Source organism: Cibotium barometz, chromosome 3 (genome assembly GCF_041138505.1).
Source record: "Cibotium barometz isolate CiBa-2024 chromosome 3, ASM4113850v1, whole genome shotgun sequence".
NCBI classification, from domain to species: domain Eukaryota; kingdom Viridiplantae; phylum Streptophyta; class Polypodiopsida; order Cyatheales; family Cibotiaceae; genus Cibotium; species Cibotium barometz.
In genome coordinates this window covers 42,490,743-42,506,125 of record NC_141048.1, presented here as the reverse complement: position 1 = coordinate 42,506,125, position 15,383 = coordinate 42,490,743, and the positions used below count along the sequence as shown (strand labels likewise).

The following is a 15,383-nucleotide window of genomic DNA, read 5'->3' as shown; positions in this document are numbered from 1 at the left end:
TGTTTCATCTCATATTTCACCAAGAGCCAAGGCAAACAAGGGCCAGTCAAGCCAAGGAGTTGCTAAAGCAAAGGGTTTGGAGGCTTCTTCGGACAATCCCGAGAAGTATGTCCTTTTATGTGACAAAAGAAACATCTACCCTCCTTCCTGTACTGAGAAAGCTCCTCAGCACTCAACTTGCCACCTGTCTTGCCTACCTCCGCTTTTTGGTCTGGAGTAAGCTTAGACGCATTGTTCGAGTTCTTGGAGCCAGAGGCTCCCGGGCTCTGTCCTGGGGAAGACCCCGTCTGGTTCTGGCTTTTGTCCCCCGAGGCGTTAGCCTTGGGAGAAGCCGGCTGGGAAGTCTTGGGCTTGCCACCATTGTGTTTCATTTCTGCACTCTGCGCAAGCGAGAGTGAGTCCTCAAAGGTGGCTGGCCTAAACATGCGCACCTCCCATTGGATTTGCGTGTCCAGGCCATACAAAAACTGCCCTTTCTTGTCCGTATCAGATAAGCCTAATTGCAGACACAAGGTCGAAATTTTATTGGCAAACTGAAGGACTGGTTGCGCGTTCTGACGCGCTCCCCTGAACTCGTCTTCGAGTCGCTCAAGGTAGTGGGGCGGTAGAAACCGCTGCTTAAGGTCGCGGACGAACTCGTCCCACACATAAGCTGCCATACCTGCTCTGGTGTGGGCATGAGCCCACTGAGTCCACCAAGGAATGGCCTCACCTTCCAAGTACCAACTAGCTAAGATCACTTTGTCAGTATCTGTTTTCCTAACTGCGGCAAAGTATTCCACTCGTCGCATGGCGTCGTCTTCTCGTTGTCGAATCTCCAATGCACGCATCTGCATCTCAAGCAAGGAGCTTCGCTGCCGCTGTGACCCCGCGAGAGGGTCCCTGTGAGACGAGGATCTGGTATCTGGGATACGGAGGAGAGGGAGGAGGAGATGGAAAACGCGACGCTGGAGAGCGAGAACGCTCCTCCAGAGCCAAAATCCGCGCCTTCTGCTCATCCAACTTGGTTGTCTGGTCTGCGATTGCTCGCATCATCTGCTGGAACATGTCTGTGACACTCAAGCCGGGTGCCCTTGCTGGGCTGCCTGGTGCACTCTGGTCCCATGGTTCTGGTTCTCTCTCGTCGCCAAAGCTCGCCATAGCGGGAAAATGCAATTCCTTTCCGGAACGCAATCTGACCATCCACTATCTGTGTGGGAGACTTCCGGAGGCTTCCGGAGGCTAAAAGCCAACCGTCCTTCGAGGGATAGGAGTCACTCCGAAAGGGGTAGTCCACCGGCGTCTAAAAACCAACCACACGAGCGAAAAAAATTTCTGGTTTTCTTTGCTGGATCTTTGTCCTTGAAGTAGGCTCTGATACCACTGTAATATGCGGAAGCTTCCGAGAAGGATCGGTACTTCAAAACTCAGAAATTAGCACTCTTTTCGCGACGGAATTAACGCACAAACTGAAAGAAGATGTGCAGAAAAAAGAGAGAGAAGGGGGAGATGGAGAGGACACAGTATTGGGTCCCAATTACCCTCTGTAGGGCCCCCACCACGGATGGTGTATTTGCTTTATTAGAATGATATAAATCTGAAAACAAATACAGAAACTTGACCTTTTCTTGGCTGGAAAATCGTGCCCTTGACCTTCAGTCCTTCACCCCTTTGCGTTAGCAACTTCTTGGCTGTCCTGGCCCTTGTTTGCTTGGAGCACTTGGTGAATTATGAGATGACTTCATTGATTATTGGCTGGAGTATTTATACTCCTCTTAGCATCCAGTCGGCCAGCTTCATAAAGCCCCACGACTAGGTTTTATTCAAATAAATGCTTTCACACTATATAAAATGCTGGCCATTCTGCGCATGCCTTCTGGGACAGCTCCTGGCTGCTGGGCACTCTGCGCATAGGTGTGGGACTGCCCCCTACACCTGGCCGACCTGCTGGGTAGGGTTTCTAACCCTGTCGGCTGCCTGTCCAGCAGCAGTAAAGCTGGCCGACAGCCCTTCCAGCCCATGCCATGGCTGGTGGGCACAGCTTGGGCCCTCCTGGCCCCTTGGGGGTGGTTCTACACCTCCCCCATGCCCACACTAAGGGTGCAACTCTTCGCACTGGGGTAGCCCTATGGGCTGGCCCCATCTCTACATGCAAACCTACATGCCCACAGAGAACTGGCATCCAGTTACAAACTAGATACTCAGAACATCTGACATCATTCCAGAGGGAGACTCACAGCGCGGACTGGCACTGTTTCATGTGCAGGACAGTGCACACTTGACCTTGGACTCATGTGCAGGACAATGCACACCTGACCTCGGACGACTGAGATGGATCCCTGGCTGACTCGTCCCGGACTGGGCTCACATGGGACCAATTCACCATCCCAGGTCCTGCACCTTCTGTACAGAAATGTCTACGTGGCATCCAAGTGCGGGATGCACGTGACAGTTGCATAAGTCTAGGTATGAAAACATGAATGTTTTCATCCAAGGGGGTTGGGCTATATGTGAGGAGAATCCGGAGCCCAATCGAAACACAATGTATAGGTAGATGTAATATGTATAGATAGGGTGTAGAGGATCTATAGTGGCAAAAACTGCAGGAGGCAGCCACGTGAAACGACACAGGTGCGCGAACGAAAATGCAAAGCGCGTGGTGGAACGAGGAAGACGAGCGGCGCAGTGTTCTAGAAGGAATCAAGGTGGCAACAAAGAAGTAGAAGGAGAATTACGGTTGATCAAGTGTGATTCTTCGACTCTTGGGAAGAGAGATTGGTGTCTCTCGCCAAGAGAGGCTCTCCAAGAGCAACAACCAAAGAGTGAGTTGCAGGCTGCAGTGGAGATGAGACTTGCAGCTTGGCTTTCTTTGTGAAGATGGTAGGCTGGAGTTCTTGCATATTTTCAAGGTTGTCGAGAAGGCTAGAGCAATGAGTGAAGGTTTGTTTGGATCAAAATAGAGGTTGAGCTGGAGAACGGAAAATTGGCTAGGAGGTCTGTCTCCTAGAGTCTCTCTGCAGCTCCTCTGTTAGAGACTTGACCAAGATCAATTTATCTTCGACTGTAGCTACTGAAGTAGAAGCTTTGAAGTACTGTCGTCGAGGTCTACCCGTGAGGAATCCTCGAGTTTTTTTGGTGTTGTCTTCTTGTGTTGTGCCCATGTCTCAGGGCTGTTGAGACTTTGAAGTGTTTTCTTGTCTATCTAAAGCAGATAGAGAGTATGGATTTTATCTTTGGTCTCGATGTTTTTATTGTGATGAATTGAGTCGCTTTGATTGAATTCATGGAGATGAAACGTATGTATGCGTGCCTGAGGTCTGAGGAACTGATACTAAGTCACTGCTGACTGACTCAAATGAAAGGATATAGTGTCAGAATCAAATCAAAGGATATAGTGTCAGTTGTGTGTCAGCTAAGCATCAGAATAGTCAGCTGAAGGTGTAAGAGGGTTGCTTTGGTCTGGCTGAGTTGAAGGGAAGAGATCCTAAGTTAGAGATGACTGTCAGAAGTGAGTCAGCCGTCAACAGTCAACAATCAGATGGGTCAATGGTCTGATGAGTGATCCAATGTCAACTGTGTGTCAGTTGATGTCAATGAGTGTCCACTGTGATGGATCCTAGTTTGGTTTGAGTGGTTTGAGGATCTAGAAGCGTCAACGGACACAAAAAATAGGAAGCCTGCATCAGATGAGTCAATTTAGTCAGCTTTGAGAGAATAGTCGGAACGGAGTCAGTTGTGTGTCAGCTGCAATCCACAAAGAGCTTATACTGTGATATCCCTTTGAGTTTAGAGCTACCTAAGGGTCGGGAAGAGTCAGAGGAGAAATGAGAGGAAGAATCTGTTTTAGTTGAGTCACCTGAATCAGTCAGTTCTGTGTCAATCTGGTGAGACAGTTTTCAGTCAGGTTCAGTCAGTGAGGGTCAGCAAGGTGTCCAAGAAGGTCCTGGGGTTGTGGCTATAAGGTTAGCTAGTGCTAGAGGATTGTAAAGGATCCCGGAGAACTCATTTCCGATTAGGGTCGGCGTCAACATTCCAGATTGGTTTACAATCAGTGTTGTGAGTCAGTTGGGAGCTAGTTTGGTCAGTTGGATGTCAGCTGAGGTCAGTTGGATGCTTGTAGTTGGAAGGTCAGAGGTGTTGGAGGTGAGTGCTGACTTAAGAGGACAACTAAAGGAGTCAACTGGATCGAAATAGAGAGATTGGAAAGTGTCTAGGTATCCAACAAAGTCAGCAAGAGGGCTGAGGACAGCAGCAGTGTTGATTGGTGCCCTTGGAGCTGGGATTTCAATGTCCCCCAATTATGATCCCTTTTCTTCTTCTTCTTGTGTGCCTGCTGGTGGTGAAGTAGAGGCCATCACCCAGCAACCACACAACGTGAGTACAACTCAAGAAGTTATAAAAAATCTGCCTCTCCATACTTAAGGAAACAAAAATCCCTCCACCTATGTCTGCTCCTCGCGGGTGTGAAACCCATAGAATCCTCTAACAGAGGGAAAAGAGCCATCAAGTCTCTCAACGGAACCATCAAAAGCAAATAGGAAAAGCTTACTGAGACCTTCACCCATGCATCGTGATACCAAGTGTTACAACCCCGCAGATCTCATAAACGAAAAACACGAGTGATCAGTACAACCCTCCTAAGACGGGTGCAAGCTAGCTCCCACCCAACCATAGGTTCGCGTCTGCAAACCTCCCTCACGCCAGAGGCTAAGGCTCCAATCCCACGAACAATGCCAATCAACATTGGTATACCACCAACGCCTGCTTGTTGAGGCCTTCAGCATGATCGTCCGTGATCTGTTGAATCCGATCATATTCCCGATGGTAATCCTGGTCCATCACAAACCACAGAGTGAATAACTATCTACGAACAATAACTCCATAGGGGCCCTCGGCAAGACTACCTGTGATCCGCCATGTCCATGGCAGGAGTAAGCCTCTTGGTCTAGGTCCACACCACAATGATTCAATAATAACCCAAGACTCACTTGTATAGTGTTTATTGCTGCTATAAATAATAGTTCCGTCATAAATAGCCAATAACCTTGGATTTAAGTCTTAGCCACATGAATCCACCTACTTTTCCTAATCCCAGGGCTCCCCTAACCTTGGTGGATTAGTCCCTAACCCCAAGGGTTAGTGATGGGTATGTAACACTGTTGGAGGTGAATGTCCGAGTGACTCTTCCACTAATGGATTTTCCATATTACAGAGGCCCAAATTTGCACTACACTCGTCAAATCTTCCCATCCTTCCAAAGCACTTACATGATGGTCACTAGTGGACACGCACTTAGCTCCATCTTCCGGGCCCAACCTGTCACGTGCATCCCGCACTTGGATGCCACGTAGACATTTCTGTACAGAAGGTGCAGGACCTGGGATGGTGAACTGGTCCCATGTGAGCCCAGTCCGGGACAAGTTAGCCAGGGATCCATCTCAGTCGTCCGAGGTCAGGTGTGCATTGTCCTGCACATGAGTCCAAGGTCAGGTGTGCAATGTCCTGCACAAGAAGCAGTGTCAGTCCGCGCTGTGAGTCTCCCTCTGGAATGATGTCAGATGTGCTGAGTATCTGGTTTGCAACTGGATGCCAGACATCTGTAGGCATGTAGGTTGCATGTAGAGATGGGGCCAGCCCATAGGGCTACCCCAGTGTGAGGATTTGCATTTGCACTTGTAGAATGGGCATGGGGGAGGTATAGAACCATCCCCAAGGGGCCAGGATGGCCCACTTTGTGCCCACCAGCCATGGCTTGGGCTGGAAGGGCTGTCGGCCAGCCCTAGGGCTGCTGGACAGGCAGCCGACAGGGTTAGAAACCCTATCCAGCCAGTCGGCCAGGTGTGGGGGGCAGCCCCACACCCATGCGCATGGTGTCCAGCAGTTAGGAGGCTGTCCCAGAATATGTGCGCAGGCTGGACAGCAATTAAACAAGTGTGAAAACGTTTATTAATTAGACTCAGTCGTGGATGCTCCCTGAAGCCAGCCGACTGCATAAAGTAGAGGGTATAAATACCCAAGTCATAAATCATTTCACTCGTCTCATAATTCACCAAGTGCTCCAAGCAACCAAGGGCCAGGACAGCCAAGAACATTGCTAAAGCAAAGGGGTGAAGGACTGAAGGTCAAGGGCAGGTTTTCCAGCCAAGAAAAGGTCAAGTACTTTGTATTTGTTTCAGATTTACATCATTCTAATAAAGCAAATACACCATCCGTGGTGGGGGCCCTACAGAGGGTAATTGGGACCCAATACTGTGTCCTTCTCCATCTCCCCCTTCTCTCTCTATTTTTCTGCACATCGTCTTTCAGTTTGTGCGTTAATTCCGTCGCGAAAAGAGTGCTGATTTCTGAGTTTTGAAGTACCGATCCTTCTCCGAAGCTTCCGCATATTACAGTGGTATCAGAGCTCACTTCAAGGACAAAGATTCAGCAAAGAAAACCAAAAAAAATTTTCGCTGGTGTGGTTGGTTTTTAGACGCCGGTGGACTACCCCTTTCGGAGTGACTCCTGTCCCTCGAAGGACGGTTGGTTTTTAGCCTCCGGAAGCCTCCGGAAGTCTCCCACACAGATAGTGGATGGTCAGATTGCGTTCCGGAAAGGAACTGCATTTTCCCGCTATGGCGAACTTTGGCGACGAGAGAAAACCAGAACCATGGGACCAGAGTGCACCAGGCAGCCCAGCGAGGGCACCCGGCTTGAGTGTACAAGACATGTTCCAGCAGATGATGCGAGCAATCGCAGACCAGACAACCAAGTTGGATGAGCAGAAGGCGCGGATTTTGGCTCTGGAGGAGCGTTCTCGCTCTCCAGCGTCGCGTTTTCCATCTCCTCCTCCCTCTCCTTCCGTACCCCAGATACCAGATCCTCGTCACAGGGACCCTCTCGAGGGGTCACAGCCGCAGCCAAGCTCCTTGCTTGAGATGCCGATGCGTGCATTGGAGATTCGACAACGAGAAGACGAAGCCATGCGACGAGTGGAACACGAGCGTTACCTCCGAGCTTTGGACGCCAGATTGACACCGGCGGCACCCTCGAATCATTTTCCCGAGAAAATGAACTTCAGTAAGTATAATGGTAAACTCGATCCCACTACTCTGTATTCATGGTTACATCAATTTGAAGCTTACTTTGCCGCAGTTAGGAAATCAGATATTGACAAAGTGATCTTAGCCAGTTGGTACTTGGAGGGTGAGGCCATTCCTTGGTGGACTCAGTGGGCTCATGCCCACACCAGATTAGGTATGGCAGCTTATGGGTGGGACGAGTTCGTCCGTGACCTTAAGCAGCGGTTTTTACCGCCCCACTACCTTGAGCGACTCGAAGACGAGTTCAGGGGTGCGCGTCAGAACGCGCAACCAGTCCTTCAGTTTGCCAATAGAATTTCGACCTTGTGTCTACAATTAGGCTTATCTGATGCGGACAAGAAAGGGCAGTTTTTGTATGGCTTGGACACGCAAATCCAATGGGAGGTGCGTATGTTTAGGCCAGCCACCTTTGAGGACGCACTCTCGCTTGCGCAGAGTGCAGAAATGAAACACAATGGTGGCAAGCCCAAGACTTCCCAACCGGCTTCTCCTAAGGCTAACGCCTCGGGGGGCAAAAGCCAGAACCAGACGGGGTCTTCCCCAGGACAGAGCCCGGGAGCCTCTGGCTCCAAGAACTCGAACAATGCGTCTAAGCTTACTCCAGACCAGAAAGCGGAGGCAGGCAAGACAGGTGGCAAGTTGAGTGCTGAGGAGCTTGCTCAGTACAGGAAGGAGGATAGATGTTACTTTTGTCACACAAAAGGACATACTTCTCGGGATTGTCCGAAGAAGCCTCCAAAGGCCGCCGCCGCCTCCACAGCTTCCGTGGTGAGCACAGCTCCCACACAGACCCCAGTGGCTACCCCTAGTTCTTCAACCCCCGGTGCTTCAGTTGGAGCAATTATTAGCCGGGAGCTCGAAGATAAGCAGAAGGGCGCCCATGACCAGGAGTATGAGCGCAACGAATTGCTCAAGTCCTTTGGCTACATAGGTGGCCAGAGAGTCGTTGTCTTGTTTGACAGCGGCAGCACAGAGGATGTGATCACGGAAGAGGCCGCTAGGCGTGCCCGTTTCGAGCTGACTCCGGTGGACAAACAAGTTGAGGGATTTAGCACAGGTATGACAACGAGCGTCAAGTATGAAGCTCTAGGTGCTAAGTTAGTCATTCAGGGCATAGAGTTTGTGCGTGACTTTATGGTTGCCCCTCTTGTAGGAGCAGACATAATTTTGGGTATCCAGTGGTTTCACAAGTTTCTTCCTGATGTCAAGTGGGACAAGCACACGTTCCAGATTGATCGGAATGTGTCAAACACCCCGGTGACCATTAAGTGTGAGCCAGGTATTCCAAACTTTCCGCTCATAAGCCACTTGCAGGCTAAGCGAGCAGTCAGGAAAGGCGCACAGTGTGCGATGATTTACATCCAGACAGCCCAGACGGTGGCCAGTGCTTCCGAGAAGTACCCGGTTCTCCATGAAAAGTTCCAGAAGATTTTTCTTCGGGACAGTCTCCCTCCCCAGCTTCCCCCGTCCAGACCGGAGGATCACAAGATTGACCTCCTCCCAGGCTCGGAACCCCCGAGCAAGTTTCCGTATCGCCTTTCTAAGGCAATGGAATCGGAGTTGGACCGCCAACTCCAAGAATTGTTGCAAGCTGGCTTCATCCGCCCCAGCGTGTCGCCATTTGCAGCACCGATCTTATTTGTCAATGGGTCTTCTCGGTTGTGTGTCGATTATCGTGCACTCAACAAGCTGACTATCAAGAGCAGATTCCCGATGCCTCGAATTGACTATATTCTCGAGAGGCTGAATGGAGCTAAGGTGTTCTCTAAATTGGATTTAAAGAGTGGGTACCACCAGGTTCGGATTGTTGAGGGGGACATCCCCAAGACAGCTTTTCGTACAGAACGGGCCCACTATGAATTCGTGGTCATGCCATTTGGTTTGACGAACGCCCCAGCTACATTTAACCGCATGATGATGCGTATTTTCCGGGAGTTGATTGGAGTGTGTGTGTTCATATTTCTGGACGACATACTCATATTTTCAGCTACAGTTGAGCAGCATGACATTGATGTGGAGAAAGTCCTTAAGTTGCTGGAAAGCAACGAGCTCTATATCAATGAAAAGAAGTCAGAATTTTATCTGTTCCAGGTACATTACTTGGGATATATAATCAGTGCCGAAGGCATTCGACTTGATCCGGCTAAAGTGGCCGAGATTGTTAACTGGGAAGTACCTCAGACTGCTTATGACATTAGATCATTTGTGGGTATATGCCAGGCATATTCCACCCACATTGACAAGTTTTCTGATCTCTCGGCAGACCTCACCGATCTGCTAAAGGGAGTGAAAACAAGGAGGCAAAAGATTCGAATGACTCCACGAGCGTTGGAGGCATTCCAGAACCTCAAGGTGGCTTTGTCTGAAGCGCCTTGTTTAGCCCTTGCCTCGTGGGACGAACCATTTCAGGTGATCACCGATGCGAGTAACATCGCAATTGGAGGTGTATTGCAACAGAATGGTCATCCAGTAGCTTACATGTCTCGTAAGTTACTGCCCGCCGAAAAGAACTACTCAGTCTATGATCGTGAACTCCTAGCAGTTATTCAGGCCTTGAAACATTGGAAACATTTCCTGTATGGCCGTGACTTCGAGGTCCGCACTGACCATCAGGCATTGCGCTGGATTCAGACGATGCCAAGTGCACAGTGGAGTGATCGACAACACCGCTGGAGTCAAATATTCCAGCAGTTCGGTGGCATGATTGAGTACCTTCCAGGAAAGGCCAATCCAATGGCCGATGCTTTGAGCAGGAAGGGACAAGTATCTGCGATTCAGACCACTAGACTGGACCTTGTTGGTACAGGACTAGAAGACATGAAGCACACGTACGCGGATTTCGAGGAATTCTGTACTCAGTGGGAACAGGCATTGGATGCCACAGGACCATGCCATTTTCTGATACGCGATGGTTGGCTTTACTACAAAGGCCGACTGTGTGTCATGAAATCTTTCCGGGCAGCTCTTCTCCATGATGCCCATGACGCCATTACAGGTGGTCATAGGGGCATGAATTCGACTCTGGAGAAATTAGAACGGCAATACTATTGGCCAAAGATGAGGCGTGATGTGTTTACATATGTACAACGCTGTGACATTTGTCAAAAGGTGAAAGCTCCTCGTGGAAAGAAGATAGGGTTGTTACAGCCTTTGCCAATTCCTGAGGGACCTTTCCAAGACATTTCAATGGACTTTGTCACAAATCTGCCTCCCAGTCCGAGTAAGCGTAATACACAGTGTTTGACTATTGTTGACAGGTTCAGCAAATTTGTTATGCTTATTCCTTGCAGGGCCAATGTGACCGCCGAGGATCTTGCCCAGCTATTCATTCGGCATTGGTACCCGATTGGTGGGATTCCTAGGACCATAGTGTCAGACCGAGATGCCAAGTTTACCAGTCATTTTTGGAGGACATTGTTTGATAATTTTGGTACTAAGTTGAATTTTTCCAGTGCATTCCACCCACAGACACATGGCCAGACAGAGATATACAACCAATTGGCCTTTGATGTGCTGAAGTGTTATGTCCACGATCAGCAAGGTAAGTGGGAATCGTTTTTGCCTTTAGTTCAAGCTGTTTTGAATGACTCTTTTTCTTCAGCTATTGGCAGGACTCCATATGAGGCAGCGTTTGGAAGGCCTTTCCAGTCATTGCTAACCAGGACTTCGTCTTCAGTACCGGAGGCGAACAGAGTGACGGAGTCTTACCAGGAGATCCTAGAGTCCGTTAAAGACAGATTGGCTAAAGCGCAAGAGGCCTACACTCGACAGGCCAATAAAGACCGAAGGGACATGAAGTTTTCGGAAGGAGATTGGGTATATCTTCGGATTATGAAGCAAAGATTAAAGCAGGTGGGCAAGCGATGCCCAAAGTTGTCTTTCAAGAGCTTCGGACCATTTCCCATCCGGAAAAAGATTAATGAGGTGTCTATGCAGTTAAAGCTACCTCCGAGTTGGACTATGCACGATGTATTTCATGTCAGTTGGTTAAAGCCATATGCAGGTCCACCCCCTTCAGAGGTCAAAGACGAAGCGGAACCAGACATTGTTGATGAAGCAGAAGTAATGGTTCCAGAACAGATCCTTCTGCACCGTTTCAAGCATGGCTCAGGCCGAAGACTACGACAGTTTCTCACGAAGTTTCAGGGACGAGGAACTCATGAAGCGGTATGGCTCGACAAAGAATTTTTCGAAGACTATCCGGCTTTATTGACGGATTATTTGGAGGCTATGCAGCTTCTGTCAAGTTAAGCAGAAGGGGATGTCACGTGCATCCCGCACTTGGATGCCACGTAGACATTTCTGTACAGAAGGTGCAGGACCTGGGATGGTGAACTGGTCCCATGTGAGCCCAGTCCGGGACGAGTCAACCAGAGATCCATCTCAGTCGTCCGAGGTCAGGTGTGCATTGTCCTGCACATGAGTCCAAGGTCAGGTGTGCAATGTCCTGCACAAGAAGCAGTGCCAGTCCGCGCTGTGAGTCTACTGCTGGACACCATGCGCATGGGTGTGGGGCTGCCCCCCACACCTGGCCGACTGGCTGGATAGGGTTTCTAACCCTGTCGGCTGCCTGTCCAGCAGCCCTAGGGCTGGCCGACAGCCCTTCCAGCCCAAGCCATGGCTGGTGGGCACAAAGTGGGCCATCCTGGCCCCTTGGGGATGGTTCTATACCTCCCCCATGCCCATTCTACAAGTGCAAATGCAAATCCTCACACTAGGGTAGCCCTATGGGCTGGCCCCATCTCTACATGCAACCTACATGCCTACAGATGTCTGGCATCCAGTTGCAAACCAGATACTCAGCACATCTGACATCATTCCAGAGCTGGACAGCAATTAAACAAGTGTGAAAACGTTTATTAATTAGACTCAGTCGTGGATGCTCCCTGAAGCCAGCCGACTGCATAAAGTAGAGGGTATAAATACCCAAGTCATAAATCATTTCACTCGTCTCATAATTCACCAAGTGCTCCAAGCAACCAAGGGCCAGGACAGCCAAGAACATTGCTAAAGCAAAGGGGTGAAGGACTGAAGGTCAAGGGCAGGTTTTCCAGCCAAGAAAAGGTCAAGTACTTTGTATTTGTTTCAAATTTACATCATTCTAATAAAGCAAATACACCATCCGTGGTGGGGGCCCTACAGAGGGTAATTGGGACCCAATACTGTGTCCTTCTCCATCTCCCCCTTCTCTCTCTATTTTTCTGCACATCGTCTTTCAGTTTGTGCGTTAATTCCGTCGCGAAAAGAGTGCTGATTTCTGAGTTTTGAAGTACCGATCCTTCTCCGAAGCTTCCGCATATTACACAACCCCCGATCAACACAATGCACAATCTCTGCGTTTAGTATAGGGTCTCACAAGCTACATAGCAAGACAGGACGTTGGTAGCTCTCAGGGCTTGACACTTCTCCGGCAAACCGCATATGACCCTACAGTGACTCAAGTTCCATCAAAGATGAGGCTTGATTGCAAAGCTCTCACAGATATTAGAGCACAATTTCCTCAGCCCTTCCAGAATTGCACCATGATTGTAGACATTCTTGCTGAGTAGGGACAGTTGACAACACTGGCAGTTTGCATTCCCAGATTCTGTACAAACTTGACCAGATCATAGACTACAGGATAAATACCACATGACACACACACACTTCAATCTCACATGTCACCCAACACTGATCTATGCACATAACACCACTATGTATGCACATTCCACCACTAGTTAGCACTCTCGACTGATATTTGTCCCATATGCCGTATTCAGCCTTCCATGGACGCTCTCTCTGCACGTGCATGCATGCGTGTATATGGTGAAATTCTAACCCTACATTTATTCTTCTTTTTTCCATGAGTAGATCATTCTGTAGTCGCAATTTACCGGGCTGCTATGATTGAACTTGGGACCTCATCAGCAGTCGACAACTCTACATTTATTCTACTTCAAATCCTAATAACCATGCAGCCTTCATTGCAGACTAGAAAAGAAATTAGAACACAGACGAAGGCCTACCTTCTCCATCGCTACTCGTGAGCTTCTGGAACTGCTGGCTCACGAACTCCTGGTTTCCCCTCTTCTGCAGAGCCTCAAGAGTCTCAATTAGCAGAGCTTTAAGCAACACTTTCTGCAGCCGCACGTCGTTTCCCTGGACCAATTGCTTCAGAGAAGCTTCCTCGCTAAACTGCGAAGCAGCAAGCCTTCTTGCAGGTACGGCAACCCTCTTCTTCGAACCAGTAGTAGGCAGAGACGATATGTATGGCAACGTCACCAACGCTTTACTGGCCATACCTACAAAGTCCTGTACAGCCCCAGTGCTCGTGCATTTGTACTGGGTTATTTGAAGGAATGATTTTCCATATATTTTAGTTTTAAAAGCCTCATATAGTTGGTGCCATATTAGCGATTTTGGAAAAAAAAAACGGATAGATTTAAGAGTTGTTTTTATTTTGATTGGTTGAAAAATATGTTTTTTTCGACATCCTTGAGGGTAAAAAATTCTCCCTAAACTTTGATTTTTAATGTCAAATGGATTGTTGATTAATGGATTGCTTAAGGTTTTATTAATGGCTTTTATGGTGGTAAAATATTTTGGTACATCACACACCTTGTAGAGCACTTGCCATTGTATTCCTCTCTCTCCTATAGTGCGTTGGTCGTATATGCCCTCGTGTTGCATTCTACCGACGTTAATACCTCTCTCTCCTATAGTGTGTGTGTGTAATAAAGAGGACCCTTGCACTACCTTTCTGCCACTCACAAGTGGGGCAGATTGGCTAGTGCAAGGGCCCTTAAAAAGGCCATGATCCACCCGAGTTCAAGTCCAACCCCGTTGGTCGTATATGCCCTCGTGTTGCATTCTACCGACGTTAATGCATCTCTCTTATAGTGTGTGTGTGTGTGTGTGTGTGTGTGTGTGTGTTATAAAAGAGGACTCTTGCACTACCTTTCTGCCACCCACAAGTGGGGGCAGATTGGCTAGTGCAAGGGTCCTTAAAAAGGTCATGATCCACTCGAGTTCAAGTCCAACCGTTGGTCGTATATGCCCTCGTGTTGCATTCTACCCATGTTAATACCTCTCTCTCTCTCTCTCTCTCTCTCTCTCTCTCTCTCTCTCCTTTTAAATAGAAGATGTATTATCAAAAATTACTTTACAAATGGCCACATGGCCGCTATGTGATGTACTAGCCTTCCCTCACTAATTACTCCGAACCACAGGTGTAGCTTAGAGTACTCTCATTCAATATATATCTTCTTTTAAATAGAAGATGTATTACCAAAAATTACTTTACAAATAGCCACATGGCCGCTATGTGATGTACTAGCCTTCCCTCACCAATTACCCTGAACCACAGGTGTAGCTCAGAGTACCCTCATTCAATATATAGCCATGTCATTCTCCACCACGTGCAATTCTTAGTTAGTACACACACACCATGTGTTCATCTAGGTATCACCCACCATGGATAAGGTTAATTATGTTTATACATTTAGGGTTAATTATGTTTATACATTTAGGGTTAGTAAGCGTCCATAGCCATTGCCTAGGGCACCATGATTCTTAACATGGTATCCGAGCCTCCCCTCTCCCCATGAGCCTCTCCATTATGAGATTAGTTCAACCCTCTCAAATTCATTAGCTTAACTCATGCTCATTAGTGCTAATTAACTCACTAATGTCAACCTTGTCTTTACACTCTTCTTGTGGTCAAAATTTGCTAAGCTTCATTCTCTCAATTCATAGCACCATTACCCAAACCCTTTTAACTACAAGTCAAGCTCTCCTAGGCGCCCATCATCACCACGCCATTCTGCCATATTCGCGTTGTCCAATAAGAAATCGGCACATTTCTCCTGTTTGGTTTTTTCCTCTATTCGGCTCAAGCCCTCTTAGGTGAGCTTGGAGTATGGTAGCCCTCTTAGGTGAGCTTGGAGTATGGTAGCCCACAACTTGAATCTTCTGGAGCATCAAAAAACCAATCGCCCGTTCCAACAAAAATCCGCAGTTTTTGGCCCACTTTGAGCTGAAGATCTTGCTCATGCCTTTTCTCCTCATCAAGGGTAACCAAAAAGCCCTATCAAAAACTTATATGAATTGCTCAATTGAATCCTCCAAATTTTGGCCCTACTAATCACTATAATTAACTCTTAATCGATCAATTAACAATAAATTGATAGTAATTAGAAAAAAAAGAGCTTATCACTCACACATTTGGGTTGTATTAACCTTGTATAAGCATCAAACTCCATCAATTGACATTTGAGATAGTGTCAAGAAGAAGCAATTAAAGCATCTTCACTATCACTTGTATGAGATTAGACACTACCATAA

At 48.1% G+C, this 15,383-nt stretch overlaps 1 protein-coding gene across 2 annotated transcripts in view; it reads right to left on the bottom strand.

The window, feature by feature from the left end:
- LOC147640083 (uncharacterized) overlaps positions 1 to 13,398 on the bottom strand; it is a 29,514-nt gene extending 16,116 nt beyond the window's left edge. The window contains exon 1 of one of the 2 annotated variants that reach the window (XM_086776861.1): positions 13,067 to 13,398. In XM_086776861.1, coding sequence (XP_086632987.1) covers positions 13,067 to 13,340 — 274 coding nt within the window. In that variant the 5' untranslated portion in view covers positions 13,341 to 13,398. The remainder of the gene's footprint in view (positions 1 to 13,066) is intronic. The other variant, XM_086776850.1, reaches the window with a different exon arrangement.
- Positions 13,399 to 15,383: the final 1,985 nt, after the last annotated feature.